The sequence below is a fragment of the Symphalangus syndactylus genome, chromosome 21 (genome assembly GCF_028878055.3).
Source record: "Symphalangus syndactylus isolate Jambi chromosome 21, NHGRI_mSymSyn1-v2.1_pri, whole genome shotgun sequence".
Taxonomy (NCBI): domain Eukaryota; kingdom Metazoa; phylum Chordata; class Mammalia; order Primates; family Hylobatidae; genus Symphalangus; species Symphalangus syndactylus.
This window is the reverse complement of record NC_072443.2, coordinates 49,685,237-49,707,456: the sequence shown is the minus strand read 5'-3', so window position 1 is coordinate 49,707,456 and position 22,220 is coordinate 49,685,237. Positions and strand designations below refer to the sequence as shown.

Here is a 22,220-nt window from a genome sequence, read left to right as displayed (position 1 = left end):
CTGCAGCTACTCCTCCCTGCTTGCTGCTGGGCTGCTGGGAGAGGAAGGCAGAGAGGGAAGGCAGAGCCTCACTTTCAAAAACCTCCTTACCCAGTCTCCTTTCCTGGCCCCACACCCAGGTGACCCCACTCACAGCCTTGAAGTTTGCAGAGCTGACATTAAAGGCCGGCATTCCCAAAGGTGTGGTCAACATCCTCCCTGGATCTGGTAAGAGCCATTGTCGGGGGCAGGGCTAGGGCTTCCAGCAGCTGGAGATGCCATTGGGCAGAGCAGGCCCTACTGGATAGGGGTGTGAGGGCAGAGCAGCCTGGGGAGAGCCCAGGCAGGGGCCAGCCTGTGACAAAGGAGGCCGCTCCCATCGGGGAGAGCGCCTGCAGCCGGAAGGGCTTTCGTCTTCAGATGCCCCAGCTGAATGTGTTCCAGTGTGTGTTTGTGTGTGTGTGTGTGTGTGTGTGTGTCCACACACCCTGGAATAAACTTGTTACTTGGGAATTATCTGCCCTTGGAAGTTTGAGAGAATTTTTCTTTAGAACATTTCAGGCTTAGAGCATTTAGGGAGGTCATACATGAATTACTTTTTCAGTTTCTGTTGTGTTTAGTGGTCTAGTTGATGGAAAAGTCCCTGCTTGTGCAGATTTTAAGTGTATTAGCATGAAGTTGTATATAATAATCTCTCATAATTTTTATCTCCTTTTTGGATTTTCCTTTTGATTGTTATAATACATTCTTTATATTTTTCCTTTTTCTCTCTTTTTAAGTTGATTAAATTGGTGAAAAGTTATTGCTTGTTTGTCTCCATCCTCCACCCTAAAAAAATCAAATACAGCTCCTGGATTTCCTTACCTTTTCCACTGCTATTTTTATAGTTTCCCCTGCTTTTATTATTCCCTTCTGTGTTCTCCTGTGTGGTTCTTCTTTTTTTTTTTTTTTTTTTTTGTAGCTTTTTGGGTTGAAAGTTTAGTTCATTAATTTTTTTTTCTGGTTCAAATAAGGAAAGCATTTGAAAGAGTTTTGGTGATGGCCAGGAGCAGTGGCTCATGCCTGTAATCCCAGCACTTTGGGAGGCCGAGGTGGGTGGATCACCTGAGGTCAGGAATTCAAGACCAGCCTGGCCAACATGGTGAAACCCTGTCTCTGTTAAAAATATAAAAATTAGCTGGGCATGGTGGCAGGCACTTGTAACCCCAGCTACTCTGGAGGCTGAGGCAGGAGAATCACTTGAACCTGGGAGGTGGAGTTTGCAGTGATCCGAGATCGTGCCACCGCATTTCAGCCTGGGCAACAGAGCAAGACTCTGTCTCAAAAAAAAAAAAAAAAAAAAAGAGTTTTGGTGACACCTCGCACCTTGTGACTGACACTTTTATCATTCATTATAAATGCCCCTGTTTATCTTTCATGATAGTTTTTGTGTTAAAGTCAATTCTGTCTGTTATTAGTACTACCACACTAGCTTTCAAATGGTTGCCGTTGACATGATATATATTTTTACATTCTTTTACTTTCAACCCGTTCATACTTTTGAATCTAAAATGTGCCTCCATATATAACATATAGTCAGATCTTGTTTTTTATCCAGTCTCATAATCTCTGCCTTTTGACTGGAGACTTTAATGTTAATATTGATACAGTGGGTTTACCATTTTACTTTTCATTTTCTGTAAATCTCCTGTCTTTTTTCCCTCTGTTTCTCCTGCTGTACTACTTTCTTTTGCATTAAGCGAATATTTCCTAGTGTAACATTTTAATGCTTTCAATAATTATTTCCAGTATATATTTTTAGTTATTTTCTTAGGGGTTACTCTAGGACTTATCATATACTTATCAAAATCAACTCCAGAGTTATACGAACTTAATCCCAGTGAAATGTACAAATGTTACTTCTGGATAGGTCTGTTATCTTCTCCCTGTTTCTGCTAGGATCACGTATTTTTGTACACATAGAACATCTATATATGTTACAAACCCAATAATACATTGCTATATATATTACTTTATATAATTTTACATCTACTAAAGAAATTGAGAAGAGAAAGGAGTACAAATCCCTATGTGCAGAGTTTACATGTTATCTGACCCACAAGTTCTGGTCCTCTTCAGCTGGTCCTATGGATTTGAGCTACTATCTGGTGTCATTTCCTTACTCCATTTAAGTTTTATTCCCACCTACCTCCTTTCTGCTTTTATTGTCCAATATATTACATTTCTATTTGTTACCCCACAATTATACAATTATGTATGTAATCATGTCATACAATCACTTTTTAAATCAGTTAAGAGAAGAAAGCAAATAAAATATGTATTGATACTGTCTTTTATAATTACCTAATTACCTTTACAGTGCTCCTTGCTTTTTCCTGTGGATTCTGACTACTGTCTGTAGTCACTTGCTTTCAGCTTGAAGAACTTCTTTTAGTATTTCCTGTAAGGTGGGTCTGCTAACAACAGATTATCTCAGTTTCTGTTTATCTGGCAATATCCTTATTGCCTCTACTTTTTGAAACACAGTATTGCTAGACATAAGATTCTGGGTTGACAGTCTTGTTCTTTCTTTGCACTTGTTCTGTCTTGCACTTTGAATACAGTCATGCACTGTCTTCTCTGTCTGGCACACCTGAGGTGGAGTCCTCCCCTTATGAGTGCGGTCTGGGTGGAGGAAGGGGCCCCAGCATCTTAGCCATAGTCACCAAGAACTTAGCTTCTGCAACTGAGAGTTGGTGGAGATGAGAGGCCTTGGTGGCCTGCACCTCCTGGTGGATGCCAGCTTCCTTCGCTGGGAGCTGAGAGGGAAAGGAGCGCTGCCTTCCGGGCCACACCTGCCTGGAGTGGAGCTTCCCTCAAGGGGAGGGAGCAGACTGTGCCTTCAGTGCCGCAGATTTTCCCTGCTCTTACTGAGAGTCAGATTTTCTTGAAGAATGTTTCTCTATTTGTCGTATGCCCTTAGAAAAATTTCCAGGGAGTTTAAGTGGTTGTTTTTAGATCATCTTCACCAGGATAGTGGTTTCCCTGGGGAATTGTCTGCAGGGCTTCTCAAGCTGGCCTTCCAGAAATGCACTCCTGCCTCATGCCTTTTGAGCAGGTTGTGTTCATGTTTTTATTACTCTTAAATATCATATAGTTGTAGTTTTGGTCTTCTCTCTAACGCAGTAAGTAAAAAGAGATTTAAAAACAATTGCCAAGTCAATTTTTGTCTAAAATTTAAAATTCTGTTCTTATATTTCTAATTGTATTATGTCATGATGAGAGACTATGGCCTGTATGTGAGTTTGCCAGGGCTGCTGTCACCAAGCACTGCAAACCGAGTGGCATAAACCACTTCAAGGCAGCGCTGCGCAGCTCTGGAGGCTACGAGTCTGGATGGAAGGTGTTAGCAGGCCCATGCTCCATCTAAAAGGTTCTAGGAAAGAGTTCTTCTTTGCCTCCTCCTAGCTTGTAGAAGCATCATCCCGATCTGTGCTTTCATCTTGACATGGCATTTCCCTGAAGGTGTGGTGTCTGTGCCCAAATCTCCCATTTTTATAAGAACACCAGTCATTTTGGGTCAGGGCCCACCCCAGTGACCTCATCTTAACTAATTTTACCTGTACTGACTTCATCCCCAAATAAGGCCACATTGTGAGGTACTGGGGGTTAGGATGGTGACCTATGAATTTCTAGTGGGTGGTTGGGGGAGGCACAGTCCAACACATAACAGCTTGTAAAAATTTTGTTTTCTAAAATGGAGAATTTTTGTGTTCTGATATATGATAACTTTTTGCAAATATTTCTTAAATAGTCTAAGAGAGTGTTGTTATTTTTGTTACTATTATTATTATTACTAATAAATGGACTTTATTTTAGAATAGTTTTAGGTTGATAGCAAAATTGAGCAGAAAGTACAGAGTCCCTATACACCACCTGCCCCCACACAGACACAGCCCTCCACTACTAATATCCAGCACCAGAGGAGTATGTTTGTTACAAGCAATGACCTACATTGACACCTCATTGTTCCCCAAAGTCCATAGTTTAAGGGTCACTCTTGGGTTGTACATTCTATGGGTTTTGACAACTGTGTAATCCCTTGCATCTACCATTACAGTATAACACAGAGTAGTTTCACTGCTGTGCTATACGTTTTATCTCTTCCTCTCTCTAATCCCTGGCAACCACTGATCTTTTTCTTGTCTCCATCATTATGCCTTTTCCAGAATATCATGTAATTACAATCATATGCAGGCTTTTCATTTGGCTTCTTTCACTTAGTGATATGCATTTGAGGTTCTTCCATGGCTTCTTGTGACTTAATAGCTCATTTCTTTTTAGCACTGAATAATTTCCCTTGTCTGATTCACGTCAGTTACTTATCCATCCAGTTTCTGAAGGACGTCTCGGTAGCTTCCAAGTTTTGGCAATTCTGAGTAAAGCTGCTGTAAACATTCGTGTGCAGGTTTTGGTGTGGACATAAGTTTTCAGCTTCTCTGGGTAAATACCAAGGAGCACAGTTGCTGGATCATATGGTAGGAGTGCATTTGGTTTTTAAACTGACTGCTAAACTGTCTTCCCAAGTGGCTGTGCCACTTTGCATTCCCACAGCAATGACTGAGAGTTCCTGTTGCTCCACATCCATCCCAGCATCTGGTATCATCAATGTTCTGGATTTTTGTTGTTTAGTAGCTGTGCAGTGGTATCTCATTGCTGTTTCAGTTTTTTATTCTCTAATGACAAATGACATTGAGCACTGTTTCATGTGCTTACTTGCCATCTGTCTGTCTTCTTTGGTGATGTGTCTATTTCTGTCTTTTGCCCAGTTTTTAGTGGTTGTTTGTTTTCTTATTGTTGAGTTTTGAGAGTTCTTTGTATATTGTGGACACCAGTTCTTTGTCAGATATATCTTTTGCAAATGTTTTCTCCCCAAAACAGTAATTTAATGGGGAGTGGTGGAATGGAGTTAGTATCAAAATCACTGGTAGAGCTTTAACTGTATATAGAGGGAGGATACAAGGGTCTTATTCCAAACCTGCCAAACTGGAACCTTCACAGGTGTGCCTGGGCATGTGAATTTTACAAGCCTGGAGGCAGGGAAGTGGTGGAAGATGGAGGGACTGGATAGGTACAGGAGCTCTGGACTGAGCAAGTCATGGGATGGGGAAGGGAGGTGTCAAGAATGACTCTTGGGTTCTTGGCTTGAACCACCTGGCTGCAAGGAGAAGTTGTTTACTGAAATGGAGAACCCTGGAGGATGAGCAGGTCTAGGGGAGCGATTAAGAGTTCAGTTTCAAATATGTTGAATTTGAGAAGCCAGAAGACATCCAAGTGCAGAAGCCAAGCAGCAGAGGAGTGACCAATGGATCTGGATCCCAGAGGAGCTTGGCTGGAGATGCCGATTTGGGGGGGTGACATACCTGAAGATGGCCCTTGGAAGTCTGTGAGATCAGCTGAGCACGCAGTGTAAGCTGAGGAGAGAAGAGGGCCTGGGACAGAGCCAGAGGTGCTGGGTATTTTAAGGTTAGGTGAGAAAGGAGATGGAAAAAGAGCCGTCAGAGAAGTAAGAGGCAAATTAGGAGGGTGCAGAGTCAGAAGCCAAAACAAGAGAATGGCTTAAGTGGGGAGCTACGCTGAGTCTGGGAGGAGGCAGCATCAGGGAGCCCATTCTGAAGTCTCATTTGAGATGGAGACCTGAGGGACAGAGAGGACTTAGCCAGGTTGGGGACAGAGTTTGTGCAGGGCGTGGCTCGGAGTAGGGGCTGGGAGCATGGGACGGGGCAGGAATCACGGCATTCCCTGGGAGGAACAGCAGGTGGCAAGGCCTCTGTGGCTGGCTCACCTGAGGGCGGGTGTTTTGGAGTCTGTGATGCTCGGGCTGCCACATCCCTCAGGGATCTGATCAGGCGTCCTTGGGTCTCTGTTTGAGCCCCTGCAAGAGCTGAAGGTTTGGTGCCCTCACCTTGGGGTCTGCCTGATGGTGGAAAGCCATGTAGGGAGTGGGTTGGTTTGCTTGGGCTACCATGTCAAAGCTCTGCAGACTGGGGCTTCAGAAACAGATGGTTATCATCTCTCAGTTCTGGAGGCTGGAAGTCCAAGATCAGGGTGTCAGCAGCATCAGCTTCTCCTGCAGCCTCTCTCCTGGGCTTGCAGACTGCTCTCCACACTCTATGTTCTCACATGGTCATTGCCCACATCTCCTCTTCTTAGAAGGACACCAGTCAGATTGGATTAGACTCCATCTCAATGACTTCATTTTGCCTTAATCACCTACGTAAAGGCCACGTCTCCAAACACGGTCCCATTCAGAGGTACAGGGGGTGAGGGTTTCAGCATTTGAATTTTAGGGGACACAGTTCAGCCCCTAATAGGGAGCAAGGCTCCATGAGCCCCAGGCACCATGGGGATCAAGCATGTGGGGAGCATTTTGAGGGCCCCAGACCCCCAGTGAACCTGTGCAGGCCTGGAGGTGGGCTCCTGCCTCCCCAGCACCAGGGGGACCACCCTGATTCCCCCCTCCCTCCCGCCCTCAGGCTCCCTGGTCGGCCAGAGACTCTCAGACCATCCTGACGTGAGGAAAATTGGGTTCACAGGCTCCACAGAGGTGGGCAAGCACATCATGAAAAGGTGCGTGGCTGGGGGTGGAGCAGAGGAGGGGCTGCTGTGGGCTGCGCCTGGGACATGGCAGTACTGTCCCAGGAGCTGTGTCCTGCTTCCCAGGCTCCAGGGCACAGCGACTTCCATGGCCCTGCTGGGCTCTATGCAAATGCTGAAGAGGCATCTGCCTTTCTGGCAAAGCCCTGGGGAGGCCTGGGCGGAGACCTGCGGAGCCCTGTCAGACCAGCAAGGGGCTGGATTGAGAGGTGCTGAGAGTATAAAACACGCATGGATTTCAAGAACTGAGCACCCACAAAAAAGTGAAATAGCTCATTAATACGATGTTTGGGGTTTTTTTTGTTTTGCTGTTGTTGTTGTTTTGAGACAGGGTCTTGATCTGTCATGCATGGTGGAGTGCAGTGGCACCATCATAGCTCACTGTAGCCTTGACTTCCTGGGCTCAAGTGATGCTCCCACCTCAGCCTCCCAAGTAGCTGGGACTACAGGCATGCACCACCAAGCCCAGCTAATTTTTTGTGTTTTTCATAGAGATGAGGTCTCACTGTGTTGCCCAGACTGGTCTCAAACTCCCGGGCTCAAGCAATCCACCTGACTCAGCCTCCCATCTCTGTGCTGGGATGACAGACGTGAGCCACTGTGCTCTGCCTTCATTAAGTTTTTATATTGATTTCAAGTTGAAATGATAATATTCTTGATGAGTTGGGTTAAATAAAATATAATAAAATATACTATTAGGATTAATTTCACCTGTTTCTTTTCAGGTTTTTTTTTTTTTTTCAATGGAGTCTCACAGTGTCACCCAGGCTGGAGTGCAGTGTTGTGATCATGGCTGCAGCCTCTGCCTCCCTGGCTCATGCGATCCTCCCACCTTAGCCTCCCGAGTAGCTGGGACTACAGACACGTGCCACCATACCTGGATAAGTTTTCAAATTTTTTGTAGAGATGGGGTTTTGCTATGTTGCCCAGCCTAGTCTCGAACTCCTTTAATGTGGCTACCATCAAAAAAGTCCCATCATCTATGTGGCTAGTGTTTGAAGCGTTCATTCTATTTCTGTGGACAGAAATGATCTAGGTCAACTCATGTCTTCATCCTTGGACTTTGGCCTCAAACTGACTGGTGTCATCTCCCAGACTCTGTCACTAAACCACAATATGACCTGGGCCACACCCATGCCTTGGGTCCCCCACCAGTTCCATTACAGCAGTTTGACAGTGCAGGGGTTCTGGTCTCCATCACCGACAAGCTGGGAGAGCCAGCCAGGGCCAGACCACAGGTGGAGCCCTGACTGAGACTGCAGCCTGCCCCAGCCCTGACACCGAACTTCTGGGGGTGGGTTTTGGCACCTGCACTTTGAGTGACGTGGGTAGGGGAATGGGGTAACTGCAAGTAGTCACAGCAGGTTTGCCTGTCCTAATTCAAAAGCTAACTGGCCTCTTCCTCTGAGGTGTGTAGGTTGTAGTCATGTCTGAGCACATGTGAGTCAAGTCCAGGGTGAGGGCTCAGGAAATGTCAGCTCTGAGCACTCCAGAGCTGGACAGAGGGTTTGGGGGGCAAGATATGTTGATCTGCCTCACCATGGTAACAATTTTACCATCGATATGTAGTTCATGACATCATGCTATAGCCGGGCGTGTGGTGGCACGTGCCTGTAGTCCCAGCTACTCGGGAGGCTGAGGTGGAAGGAGCCTGGGACACGGAAGCTATAGTGAGCCGAGATCACGCATTGCACTCCAGCCTGGGCAACAAAGAAAGTCTGGCTCAAATAAGTAAATAGATAGATAGATAGATAGATAGATAGATAGATAGATAGATAGATAGATAGATAGAACAGAACAAAAAACAAAAGTACCTCAATTTGAACATTTTATTTAAAAAAATAAATACTAGGCTGGGCATGGTGGCTCACACCTGGAATCCCAGCACTTTGGGGAGGCTGAGGCCAGCGGATCACTTGAGGCCAGGAGTTTGAGACCACCCTGGCCAACATGATGAAACCCCATCTCTACAAAAAATACAAAAAAAAAAAAAATAGCCAGGTGTGGTGGCATATGCCTATATTTCCAGCTACTCTAGAGGCTGAGGCAGGAGAATCGCTTGAACCCGGAAGGCGGAGGTGACAGTAGGCTGAGATCACACCACCGCACTCCAGCCTGGGCAACAGTGTGTGACTCTATCTCAAAGGAAAAAAAAAAAAAAGTCTGGGTGCTGTGGCTCATGCCTGTAATCCCAGCATTTTGGGAGGCCGAGGTGGGCAGATCACCTGAGGTCAGGAGTTCAAGACCAGCCTGACCAACATGGTGAAACCCTGTCTCTACTAAAAATACAAAAATTAGCTGGGCGTGGTGGCACGTGCCTGTAATCCCAGCTACTCGGGAGGCTGAGGTAGAAGAATGGCTTGAACCCAGGAGGCAGAGGTTGCAGTGAGCCAAGATCATGCCATTGCACCCCAGCCGGGGCAACAAGAGTGAGACTCCATCTAAAAATAAAACAAAACAAAACAAAACAAACAAAAAAACTAAAAAAAAAAAAAATCATGCTATGAACCTCAAATATACACAGTAAATTTTATTTCAAAAAAAAAGAAAAGAAGAGCAAAGCAGAGCTCTGAGCAGCTTCCTGCCCCAGCATCCCTGGTTCTGCTGCTTTCTTCTTCCCAGGCAGCCATGTCACCCAGACCTGCAGCTGAGATGGGTGCCATCTCCCTGGGTTGCTTCTGCAGAGGAGGCCTCTCCTCCCCAGTGGAGCCTCCTACCTGCCAGCTGTTGACTGAGTGTCCAGCTGAGGACAGCATCCCTGCAGTGCATTTCTTGCCCACTCATTTGATGTGTTCATGACTCCCACCCTCTCTCTGTTTGCTCTGCTGCTAATACAGGCAGGTGCCGCAGCCTCTGGGCCCCTGCAGCTGTGCCAGCGGATGGTGCTGTTTTGTATTCCTTAATTTGTGCAGCACCAGCTGCGTGCAGGCACTGTGCTTGGCACCGGGGCTGTAATAGGACCCAGACAGATGCGTGCCTGCCCTGGCCAGGCTCATGCTCTGCAGATGGGGTCAGAGGTCAACATGCAATAGAGCAAAGGACAGCAGATGGGGTGCACGGGCAGGCTGTGGTTTTATACAGGGTGATCAGAGAGGCACCCCAGAGAAGGGAACACAGGCCTGCAGGAAATGAGGTGTGGACTGGACAGCAGGAAGGGCAGCCCAGGGGGCAGCGGGGCACAGGCCCAGTGTGTACAGGCTGGGAAGGAAAGGCAGGTGGCCGTGTGAAGCCGCAAGGGGCCAGGGGGAGTGGGGAGGAACTGGCCGGGTCTTCCTTCTTGCAGCAAAGCATGCTTTGGGCCTACCCAGGTCCCTGCCACCTGGGGGCCCAATGCCCCTACCTGCCCTGGAGGGACCGGCCCCACCAGCCCTCTGTTCCTTGCAGCTGTGCCATAAGTAACGTGAAGAAGGTGTCCCTGGAACTGGGCGGGAAGTCACCCCTCATCATCTTTGCTGACTGTGACCTCAACAAGGCTGTGCAGATGGTGAGGGCCGGGCCTGGAAGGGGCAGGAACAGTGAGCGGGAACAGGGACTGTGGGGACCAGGAGGCTCTGTCTCTGATTCCACAGCCACACTCACACGTGTAGCCCTGGTGGAGTCCATAGTGTCACCACAAGCATAGCATGGCAGACAGCAGGCTTAGGGAAGAATGACTTGTGCCCTCCAAACATACTTCCCAAGAAGTTTCATAGCTGCCAGGATAGCTGAGATCAACTGCCTATAACATATGTGTGTGTGTGTATTACATATAAATATGAAATCAGGAAACACATGCCACAGCTCCATCTGTTCTGAAATAAGCATGGCAGCCTTTTCTGTCTGATGAGAGGGCAAATCAGATGTGTTGATCTGCTTCACTATGGTAACCATTGTACCATCTATATGTAGTCCATAACTTCATGCTTGTAAACCTCAAATATACACAATAAAATGTGTGTTTTTAAAATAAAAGAGCAAAGCAGAACTCTGAGCACTTGGGCCCAGCCCTGCTGACAGTGACCCTCTGCCGGTGGCCGTGGGTGCACATGCCTGGCTCCACCGCTGACTTAGCGGGCAGCCTTGAGCAAGTTACCTAACCTCTGTGGCATCTGTGCTCCCACCTGTGGATAGGGACCATGGTGATACCCACCTCCTGGGTGGCTGCAGAATGAATATGTCTGAAGGGCTTAGATTAGTGGCAAGTGCCACTTGAGACACGTGTCGGTCCTTGTTCTCCCCATTAGTATTGTTGTTGCCTTGGTCCTGTCCTCACTCCTGTGGGAGCAAACCAGTAAGACCGTGTTCAGCCAGGTCTCCAAATATGCCCCCGGCCCTATCTAAGTTCCACTGTGCCGTGGAGGGTGGCCTAACACCCTAGCATGGGTGTGAAAGGGAGTCCAACCTCATTTGGTGGAGAAACTGAGGGAGGCAAGGGCCTTATTCACAGGCCCGGGTGGACCCATCAGCCCTGGGATCTAGCGGGGCCCTGTGCTGAGCTGGAGGTCGGGGCCCTGTCATTGGCTGTGCAGTCCCAGGTTCCAGGAGAGCCAGACTTGACCATGGCTCTCCGTCCTCCCCTGGGTCTCCCACAGCAGGCGAGTTTGAAAAAGCAGGCTGCCTGGGGCCTTTGAGGGCCTTTGTTCTGGACTCCTGCCGGGAGTTCCCTGGGCCAGGGCTGCCCCACCCCTCACCCACCCATGTCGGGTTGCCTGCCTGTGTCCCACCCTCTGCTGTCACCCACCGCCCGCTCCGTGCTTACACATACGGCTGGCATCTCTCCTGTCAGCTGCTGAGAGTGTAGACTCTGAAACAGGAGTCGGCACCTCCTGGGCGACCCCAGCAAGCCACCCAGGGTGCAGGAGGGTCTCAGGCAGGCCGAGGCTCACTCCCACTTGGACCCCATGCTCTGCAGTGTGGATGGCGGCATTGTCCTCCAGTGGTGGGGGTTGGGGCGTGGTGTCTCTCTGTCACTGCATGGGCCTCAGCTCCTTCACTTCCCACACATTACCTCTCACCTCTCCTCTTGAGGTGACTGAGGATTGAGTGGGGCCCACAGGAGGAGATCAGGACACACGGGTGCCTCCTTTCCCAATTAGAAGAGGCGGCTGGGCCCTGGCAGAGCAGGGGGCTGGTGTCCCAGGAGGAGCAGTGACCTGGTGTTCTTGTCCATTCTCTGAAGGGGATGAGCTCTGTTTTCTTCAACAAAGGAGAGAACTGCATTGCAGCAGGCCGGCTCTTTGTGGAGGACTCCATTCACGATGAGTTCGTGCGGAGGGTGGTAAGTCCTGCCCCAGGGTCTGCAGACGGCTGGTTCACCGGGACAGCAGCCTGGCTGGAGGGGGTTGGAGGAGGGGAGACAGGGCAGGGTCAAGTGAGGCTGGGTTCCTCCTGGAGGACACTCCCCCCGGGGGTCAGGGAACCCACAGTGGGAGCTATGCTGAGTCTTCACTGGATTTTATTATTTCGCCAAGAGATAGCAGACCTGTAGCTCAACTGACATCACCAAAAAGGTCCCGTCTTGGGTTGGCCCCCTAGAAGTGGAGCCTGGGGCAAGAATTCAGTGCATGTGATTTACTCAGAGTGGACTCTTGGGTGAAGCCTGGAAGGAGAAGGGACCAGGAGAGGACCGGACAGAATGGAGCAAGGGCCTGGTCTCAGGTCAGCCTGGGCCTGACCATGGACAGGGGCCCTGGAGCACGAATTCCCCTACACAGGCATACCCCTGGAGCCAAGTGGCCAGGCTGTGGGCCCCTGTGGCAGGTAGGCTTGTCTATGGGCCGCCAGTAGGGGAGAGTAGCTCCCGTCAGGCTTCACAGCCACCTTGCATGGCCTCGGGGATCTGGTGGGCACAGGATAGTGTCTCCCACCAGATGTATCCACTCAGCCACACCTGGAAGAGCAGACTTGATGCTGGCCTCGGGACAGATGGACCGTCCTGAGTCCCCTTGGGAGGTTTGTAATGCCTGGCTTCTCAGTTCCTCAGCGGGTTGGCTTCATCCTCTCCAAGCAGCTCGGATATGGTGGGAATATGGGGCTGACGGCACCAGCATTACCTTCTCACCACATGGAGCCAGAGTGGGACATGACTCCTTCCTCACCACCTCTGTTAGAAAACACTGTGGGGTTGACACGAGCCAGGCCGCAGCCATCCTTCATCCAGGCCATGATACCGGGGGGGAGCAAGCTGAGGTTGGCTTAGCTTCCGCAAAGAGCCCCCCCGCCCCCAGGTTGTGGAGAGCAGCATCTAATCCCAGCGGATAGCGGCAGGGATGTGGGAGAAACAACCAGCAACCTCCACACGTGGTTTCACGCAGATGGTGCCTGGGAAGCCAGGGAAAAAGAGGGCCTATGAGTGGAGGGTGAGGGAGGGTCCCCTGGAGGAGAGCTGGTGCTGGACCCAGGGTGGCGGCTCAGAGTCTGGAAGGAGTGGGAAAAGGAAAGACTTTCTAGGATGGGCTAGAACAGCTTTTGCCATATAACAACCCTCAACACGGAGTGACTGGAAGTGACAGCCCTGCCCTCAGCTCATGATGCTGTGGGCAGCAGTGGCAGTCTAGGCTGGGGTTTGCTAGGGCTCGCCTGGGTTTGTCAGAGCTTGCCCAAACATCTGCAGTGAGTCTCAGGGGCAGCGGGGCAGCGGGCGGCTTCGTGGGACAGCTGTCCTTGCCCTGGGGACCTGCATTCTACGGTGTGTGCTGGGGCATGTTCACGTGGACAATGGCAGGACTCCTAAGAGTGACAGCACAAGTTGAGAGGCCTCTGGAAATGCACAAAACATTGCTTCCATGCATTGTGCTGCCTAAGCAAGTCACAGGCCGGCCCAGATTCAAGGGTTAAGGAAACAGGCTCTACCACATGATGGGAGGCACAAGCTCATCTTCCGTAGTTGGGGAGCTGGCCTGCCCGGCCAAGCGAGGCCCACTGCCATGATGGGCACAGGAATAGCAGGACCAGGATACAGACCCAGGGACTACTGGAGATAAAGTGGCAGTCATGGGGGGAGTGTGGCTGCAGGGACACAGAGCTGTGCACACAAGGTCCTGTCTGGGGGTCTTAAGGGAGTCATGAGACTTCCACAGAAGGGTGACTGCAAGGGCCAGAGTCCCAGGGATAATTCTCAGGACAGTCACAATCCCAAATAAAGGAAGTGAGGCCAGTGTTCAGGAGGCTCAGTAGGCTGTTCTTTGTATCCAAGATACAAAGCCATTTGATCAGGGCGTGGTTTGGGTCGCCAGGACAGGAGCAGAGAATGAGGAACAAAAGCAACCGGGCTTGGCTACAGGGTGGAGACAGGACAGTCAGAGGCAAACAGTGGGCCCTGGTGGGAAGGGCAGAGGGGTGTTCTGGGTGCTGGAGTCACACCTGTGTCTGATTAGGGCTGATTGGGGGTACAGAGTTTGCAAGATGTGAGATGCCCTGGCCTTGGAGGAGGAGGGTCAGCAGACTAGAGCCTTGGGCCCCTCCCCTCCACTTAATTTCTTTCCCACTTTGGCACCAGGACTATTGCAGCAGGGCTGGTGTATCCCACCTACCCCACATCCTGGAGTCCCACGGACAAACAGTTCCTTCAGTTTCTTGGTCCATGAGGCTGGTGCAGGACCAGAGTCAGATACATGTTGTACTGAGCCCCATCTCAACTAGTCACCCACACCCCTGTGTACCTCCATTTCCAGCCCATCTGTCGCTGGGCTCCTGTCTCCTTGGAGACTTCTGTCCCTCTGCGCATAGGAGTCATTTGGGATTTCAGCCTGGAAGGTGGATTTAGAGTCAGAATTCAGAAAGCCCTGAGGCTAGAACAGAGTGTGGACTTTCCTCAGGGGTCAGCTGTGAGAGCTGAGTCAGGTGAGGATCATTGTCAGAAACTGCAGCAGCACAAGCCACGCCTGACTTGGAGGACTTTCTGCAGGTAGAAGAGGTGCGGAAGATGAAGGTGGGCAACCCGCTGGACAGGGACACCGACCACGGGCCGCAGAATCACCATGCCCACCTGATGAAGCTGTTGGAGTACTGCCAGCGCGGCGTGAAGGAAGGGGCCACACTCATCTGCGGCGGGAATCAAGTCCCTCGGCCAGGTGAGTCAGAGTGTGCCAGGCCCGCTTGGGTCAACTGAGGCAGCAGGTCCCATGGCCTCTGGTTCCCTGTTCAGCTGAACTGGAGACAGCTAAAGGCCAGGTACCTGCACAGTCAGGCTGCTGCCCCATCTGGGACCTGGGATGGACTGGGCTGTGGCTATTTGGGCACCGGCCAGACCCGGGAATGGGACGAGCATTATTCAGTGCTGGTTTAGTCAGTATTGAACTGGACTCTGACTTGCCCTTACTGTCACTGCAGCCTGAGAGTCTCTCCCCCGTAGATTCATGAGTCTAGATTTTATGATTTTCCCTCTACCTCACTGGCTGGTTAACCTCTCAGCCGTTGCTTCACCTGTTCTCTCAATGCAGGTGCATCCCTGCCTATCCTTAGCTTGGAACACCTCTCATGGGGGACAGTTTGCCTGCAGGATCTCTCCCCTGCAGCAGCTCAGACCCTACCAGATACAGGCCTCCAGGCTCCACCCGACCCAGAGCTCCTGACCGCACAGCCAGTGGCACTGGACACTTCCACCTAGATGTCCCCCAGGCCCTTCAAACTCAATGGTCATTGCAGTGTCCCAGCCAGAGTTGAGCCCAGACACACACACCTGCTGCTCCAGGACCCTCTGTCTGATCGAGCAGTCCAGGCCAGAAGCGCAGCAGCCACAGGGATGGACTGTTGACGCTGCTGCTGGGGGACGGGTGCCATGACTGTCTTCCTCACCCCTAGCTCCTTTGTGCCTAGACCGGGCCTTGCACAGAGTTGGTGCTCAGTTAATTTGATGGCATGAAGGAGGGAAGGAAAGAAGGAATCCCTGACCCTTCTCTTTCTGTGACCCCCATTTAAATTATTGGCCTGATTCTGTCAAATCTGAGAATTGTCCCACTCTGGGCCTCCTCTGCCTCCCTGACCCTTGTGCGGGCTCCCTGCATCTTGCCTCGCTCAGCGTCACAGCAGCCTCCCAAGTGGCCTTGTGAGCCTGCTGATCCTTTACTCACACAGCTGCCAGGGTCTGGTGACCTCTCCTCTGTTAAGACCTCGCAGCAGTGACCCACCCTCCTACAGTGCAAGTTCAGACTCGACCTCACAGCCAGAGTCCTTCATGATCTATGCTTGACTTGCCCTTGACCTGCACTGCAGCTGCATTTCATTCTCTCCAGAGGCTTCTCGTGCTTTCTTGGGCTCCATGCATTTGCTGCTGCTCGGCTTAGTGGAGGCTTTCCAGTGTCCCCACCTGGAGAGCTCCTGCTTCTTCAGCTCACCGGACATCCAAGCCTGGGCATGCCCGTGTCACAGGGCACCGGGCACTGCACACCGCAACAGAGCTCTCGTGACCATTGCACTGCTGCTGTCACTGTCCACTTACCCTCTTTCCACTCCCGCTGGACTGTGAGTTCCATGAGGCAGGTGGGGTGGGGGCAGCATCACCAGGGCCCTTGCAGGGCAAGGATGGCCGGGTTCAGGATTGGTGGCAGACAGCGTGATGGAGGCCCTGTGCCAGGAGCAGGGCTAGGGAACCAGCAAGGGGTAGAGCAGCACCCAGGAGCCAGGAACAGTGGGGAGCCATCACCCCACCCTGGAGGGGGTATGAGAAGGAGCAGAATTCCTGCAGCCAAGTGAGGGGCAGAGCATGAGATGGGGCTGCCTTCTGGTGGCCCAAGGACCAAGATATCAGCTCTTAGGGTCTAGAGGGGACAGGGGAGAGTACAAGGTAGATGGGGAGGGGATGACAGAGGGGTGGTCAGCACGGCTCACATGCCCTGGCAGAAGTGGTGCAAGACTGCGGAGTAAACACAGGCCACATAAACCACTGTGCGTGTACATGAGTCACATGTTCAGAATTGTAATCAGTGTTAAAACGTCACTTATATATGTATGAAAAATATTGAACATTTTATTAAATAACTTTTTAACGTGGTTTGAAATTTTCTATTTCTCTAAAAACTAGAGTGAGAAAATTCCCGGTCTCTTGATTATTCCTAAGTCAGGCAGGATTGAATCTCAGTGAGGTCAGGCAGGATTGACCTCAGTGCAGCAGGTCTCAGGGCTCTGTCTCTAGAGAAAACAGAGAGAAAGCATTTCAGTTGTCAGAAGTGCTTCTGCCCTGGCAACCAGGGCCTGTAGGGGCTGCATCCAGGGTTGGGAGTAGGTGGTCCCTTCTTGACTGGAGAGCATGAAGCTGGGCCTTGGTAGGGACCCCGGGAGGGCAGAGGGAGGGAGCCCCAGGAGGTCCAGTGTCCAGAGCTCCTCCCCTCTCACCTCCTCCTACTCCACGGGTTGTAGCCACCAGGGTCAGTGGCAGAGGTGCCTGGGAGGTTTCACCTGCCAAAGAATCTAGGAGGTTTTAGATTAGCTGTCACCAGAAAAGCTCAAGTCTTTGCTTCAGCCATGGCTTCTGGCACTAGGACTGGACGGACTTGGGATCAGGTCTCAGCTCTGTCACCTGCCAACCGGCGGCCCCATTTCCCTCAACAGCACTCCGTTAAAAGCATGGTGAGACCCACATCAAAGAAGCCAGGTGGGAGAGCCATCTGCAGCGTGGTGACACCCATCACATGGGTGCCGCGACCCGGTGCTTATGTCAGGTCATCCGCAGGTGGCTGGTGTGGCCCAGGGCCTGCTGATGGAGAGGCTGGACCATCGGGCACTGTGTCTCCCATGTGCAACGGGCCTCTGTCTCTCTTGCAGGGTTCTTCTTTGAGCCAACTGTTTTCACAGATGTGGAGGACCACATGTTCATAGCCAAGGAGGAGTCCTTCGGGCCTGTCATGATCATCTCTCGGTTTGCTGATGGGTAGGGAATCCTGCTGATGTCTCAAGGGCCCTCTCTCCCACGTGTTACTGGGGTCTTCATGTGGGCTTTGGAAGGTAGTCTATGGGCGGTCAGGAGGAGAACTCAGGCAGGGTGCAAGCCGTGGACACCCCGCCTGTGCCGCCTGCTGAGTCTCCACACCCCTGAGAAGACAGCCCAGTGACCTGGGGCTTTGAGTCCCCCTGTGAGCAAAGGCAGCTCCCTTCCCTGTCCTTGTCCCTTGTCACATGCTCCAGCATGTTTCTTGCAGCCTGCTGGGCTCTGTTTTAAGGTCTGTTACCATGCACTAAACCACCCCCCACATTGAGTGGCTTGGAATAATCAGAGATTTATTTTACTCATGGTCTAGGTTCAATGAGGCAAACCCATCTCTGCTCCACGCAGTGTCTGGCCTCAGCTGGGGTGACAGAGTGGCTATCCTGATGCTGCTGGGGGTCTCCCGGGAGGCTTCCTCCGCGTGGCAGCCTCGGGGTTGTGAGGCACCTGGTTCCCTTCAGAGGCCAGGTGGAAGCCAAAAGGCTCTTTATAATCTAGCTCTTTAGAATCCCAGAGCATCCCTTCCACCACAGCCTATTGATCAAGCAAGTCACCTAGGCCAGCCTGGGCTGGAAGGGAAAAACTGTACTCCACTCACAGTGGGGCCACTGAGGCCCATGCTGGCACTTCTCAGGCCTGCCCCTTTCCTCCATAGCACCTTGGAGCAAATTGCAAAATCGTGCCTCGTCCTCACATTTTACTGTCCAACTGTCAAAAAAACCCCAGAAAGTATCATCATATGTCAATGGTATTAGAATAAGAGACTTCACTGCCACCTAGCCAATAAATATGGTTGCAGTAAGTCTCCAAATCACTGATGTCTGGTGAATGCCCAAACTGCCGCAGGCACATGTGGGTCCTTCTGGCCCCCTGCTCCCAGTCTGTGGAATAAAGGGCTCACCCCATGATCCAGGAGCCCCTGTGGTGGCTCCCTGCCCATGGGCCTCTGCCCTTCCTCCTCGCTCACAGCCCAGCCCAACCCCATCTTGCCCCCGACGCTGCAGCCCAGCACATTTTCTCCTCGGAAGGTCTACGCAGCTGGGGTGTGGAGTGGGCCAGGCTCTCCTCTGCACCTCCCTCAGGGAGTTCTTCCTGGACTTTCTCTCCAGGGACGTGGATGCCGTGCTGTCTCGGGCCAATGCCACGGAATTTGGCCTGGCTTCTGGTGTCTTCACCAGGGACATCAACAAGGCCCTGTATGTCAGTGACAAGCTCCAGGCAGGCACCGTGTTTGTCAACACGTACAACAAGACCGACGTGGCCGCTCCCTTCGGAGGATTCAAACAGTCTGGATTTGGCAAAGATCTAGGTAACCTACTCCTGCCTGGGGGATTGCTTTCATTTATTCATTCAACAAACATCTGTTCAGAACCACTTAGTGCCAGGTCCTATCCCAGATGCAGGGACGTAGCCTTGAACATGATGGCTGTCAGGGCTCGCTTCTTACTGGGAGGGAACTTGTGACAAGTCTGTGAACAAGATGCTTGCAAGGGTGGGTGGTGCTGGGAAGAAGGCAAGAAGAGTGGCCTGGAGGAGACACTCCGGCCAGGAGGCAGTGGGGGCCTCTCTGGTGTGGTGGCACCTGTGCTACCCAGACCTGCATGGCAGGGAGGAGTTGGCCGTGAAGACCCAGGGGCACATGTTTCTGGCTGAGGGTTCAGCAGGTCCTTGGGGGAACCAGCTTTGGTCGTGGAGCTGCAGAGAGGCCAGAGTGGTGGAAGTGGGCCAACGGGGAGCAGGAGGGAGGAGAGGAGGCCTGAGAGGCAGGTAGGGGCCAGATTGAAGGCCCATGGGCCATGGTCAGGGGCTCAGGTTGCGTCCTTGGTGTAACGAGGAGCCATGGGACCAAATGTACCCCCGGGTGAACACCACAGGTGTTGCAAGTCTCCCAGTAGAGATGAAGTCACCGAGGCGGCAGCAGGCGGAGTCCCCCAGCACACAGCACAGTCCCCCCAGTGCTCCGCCCACTGGGTGGCATGGAGTTCTGCTCCGGCCCTCTCTCCCTGGGCTGCTCCAAGCCTTGGCCCTCGTCCTGCTCTCTCAGCAGGGGGGACTAGACAGGTCTGATGGGCAAGCTTGGCAAGGGTGGCTGGCAAGGTCCGGGGAAGCCATATGCTGTCTCAGAGGTCCCACCTGTCTCTCCAGGCTCCTGTGCCAGCCCAGAGACCACAGGGAAGGTCATGCTGAGGCTGGGGGTCAAAGGTGGTCACTGTTTCCAGTTTTCTCTCCTCCCCCTGCCCCCATCTTTCAAGCCCTGCAGAAGCCCCCAAGGGTGCCCATGAGAGGGGCCCATGCGTGCCCACAGGGCTGGACTCACATGCACGCACTTGTAGGCTGGACACTCCTGCTTCCTCTGTCCCTGTTGGCCTCCTCTTCCTGCCTTCTCCCAGGCCACCTTCCTGGTGTCCACCAGGGGAATCCATGAGGCCCATGGCCACCCAGGGAAGGCTGTGGCTGCCAAGTCCCCAGGATGTGATCTGGGACCCTTATGAATCCTCCCGAGTTCCCCCAACCCTAGTCCCCACGTCCTGCTGAGAGGACCAGCACCCTCCTGGGACAGGCCCACAAGCCAAGCCTTCCAAGTAGACCATCTGGGCAGGCCCAGGACCTCAGAGGGACAGGGCAGTGCCACTCCTGGGGCCAGCCAGAGCTGCTGGGGAGCTGTCAGGCAGCCCCAGGCCTCACACTTGTCATGGGGCTGAGACGCACCAGCCACATAGCACTGCCAAGGTCTGGGGCCTCAGGGCCCTGCGAGGCATCCCCTTTTCCCAGCCACAGCTTGATGCAGCTGTAGCTGGGGGCAGCCATGGGAGAAGAGATGGGCCAGTGAGTCCGGGCAGTAACGCCAAGTCTCTCCACCCCCTTCCACCTGAAGGGGCTTCCCGCTGTCCAGACAAGGCGGTGGGAGCCGGGAAAGATTCTTAAACGGCTGCCTCAGATTGGCTTTGTATTCTGGGGAGTCCTGGCCCACTATCCACTGCCAGGGATAACCTGGGTAAGATTCATGACCTCGCTGGGCCTCGACTTCTCACCTGGAAGTGGGGTGAGCCAGAGCTGCCCCCACGCGGCTGCTGAGGAATAAGACACTTGCAGCCCCCAGCAGTGCCCTGCCTGTGGTGGGAGCTGCTGTGACCTTTGTGGTGTCTTACAGGAGAGGCGGCTCTGAATGAGTACCTCCGGGTCAAGACGGTGACCTTCGAATACTAAAGAAAGGTCTTTATGAGAAGAGAGTCCCTGCCCCTCCCTCGCGGCTAGGGCCCCCTCCCTCTTGAGCCTGGGTACACAGCACCTCCCACCTGGGGTGCTAGTGGAAGCCCTCCTGCCTGCACCCCATGTCTGCATCTCAGACGCCCTCTGTCCAGTCAGAAGCAGCCCTTGGCTGGGTGAGGCGTGCCCCTCCTGGGGAGAATAAAGCTTCTGAAGAGAGTCCGTCCACATCTCCGCGTTTCTCTGCTCCACCCGTGGGTGTTCCTGGGTGGGCCTGGAAGTCGCACAATCACCTGGGTATGATGGTGTTGCTTGGCCTGGGAGAGCCAGACACCTGGGGAGAGAGACAGGAGGAAATGGGTGTGGGTCATCTCAGGCCCCAAAGAGCAGAAACTGCGACAGAGTCGGGGTGCAGGAGGTTTGGAAGGGTAACCCCTGGGAAACAGGTGGGAAGACGGGGATTGAGCTGGGTGAGCCCTGGACTGGGAGGCAGCTCAGACTCCCTCAGCAGATGGGGCCGGTCCCTCGCGCCTGCTCTGTCAACACGGCCATGCTCTCAGCCGGTAGCCAGCCCTACAGCCTGCAGTGGAGGGCCGGGCCCAGCTGGGAATGCCAGGCAGAGCTCCTGTCTTCCGTCTGACACGGTGTCTCCTGTGTACCTCTATGGCTTCTCCTTGGCCCAGGGACCTGCCCTATAGCTCTCTTTCCTGTGCCCTCTCCCTGTGGGAGCTTGCGGCCCTCCTCTCTGCACCCACATCCTATAGGCACCAAACACTGCAACCTGACCTACCTGCTGTTACCTCAGTTTCCCCACATGGAGCTCTCAGCATCTCATCTCCCCACCCACCTGCCTCTCCCATAGGCCCACTGTAGCCCCCTCTGTCCCTCCCCACAGGCCCAGCCATGCTGAGAGCTCCGGGCCCAGCCTCTGCATGTCTGGGAACATCTTCAGGCCTCCCTGTGCAGCATGCTGCCCTTCAGAGGCCTGTGAGTTCCCTGTCTCCTCAGGGATTCCCCGCCCTGCTTTCCTTTATGATTCCTGCTGTTCTAGGAAGTGTGTGCTTCCGTAAAGGCCTGTCCAGACCCCACCTTTTGAAGGCTGCCAGTAGCGATAGTAACAGGCAGTGCCGAGCTCCATACTGGCTACACTTCTGTCCCTTGAGCCCCAGCTGGATGCCAGGCAAGGCTCCAAATCCTCCATGAATGTTTCTCTTGCTGCTCATGATCCCAGGGATGCCGGAGGTATTTTTATCAACATTTATAAATGAGGAAATGGAGGCAAAGGGACATTTAACTGCCCAAGGCTGCACAGCTACTGTGAAATTGTATTCCCCTTACTTCCCAAATTAGGAGGACGTTGAAGCCCCCTCTGCCTGCAGAGGAACTCACCCCTCCCAGGTGCCGAGTCTCCCAGAATAGGCCTTGGCTGGGGGTGGCCTGGCAGAGGTGGCTGTGCTCCTGGGCACCCACACCCACCATATGGGAGGCTCTACTCTCC

At 52.6% G+C, this 22,220-nt stretch overlaps 1 protein-coding gene across 8 annotated transcripts in view; it reads left to right on the top strand.

Moving 5' to 3' along the window:
* Window positions 1-20,941, top strand: part of ALDH1L1 (aldehyde dehydrogenase 1 family member L1) — a 95,379-nt gene extending 74,438 nt beyond the window's left edge. For 7 of the 8 annotated variants that reach the window (XM_063630185.1, XM_055259190.2, XM_055259189.2 and 4 more), the window contains 8 exons: window positions 120-207; window positions 6,495-6,588; window positions 10,000-10,099; window positions 11,774-11,872; window positions 14,501-14,666; window positions 17,356-17,461; window positions 18,625-18,824; window positions 20,667-20,941. In XM_063630185.1, coding sequence (XP_063486255.1) covers window positions 120-207; window positions 6,495-6,588; window positions 10,000-10,099; window positions 11,774-11,872; window positions 14,501-14,666; window positions 17,356-17,461; window positions 18,625-18,824; window positions 20,667-20,722 — 909 coding nt within the window. In that variant the 3' untranslated portion in view covers window positions 20,723-20,941. Of the gene's footprint in view, window positions 1-119; window positions 208-6,494; window positions 6,589-9,999; window positions 10,100-11,773; window positions 11,873-14,500; window positions 14,667-15,827; window positions 16,057-17,355; window positions 17,462-18,624; window positions 18,825-20,666 lie in introns of those variants that run through there. The other variant, XR_010118477.1, reaches the window with a different exon arrangement.
* Window positions 20,942-22,220: the final 1,279 nt, after the last annotated feature.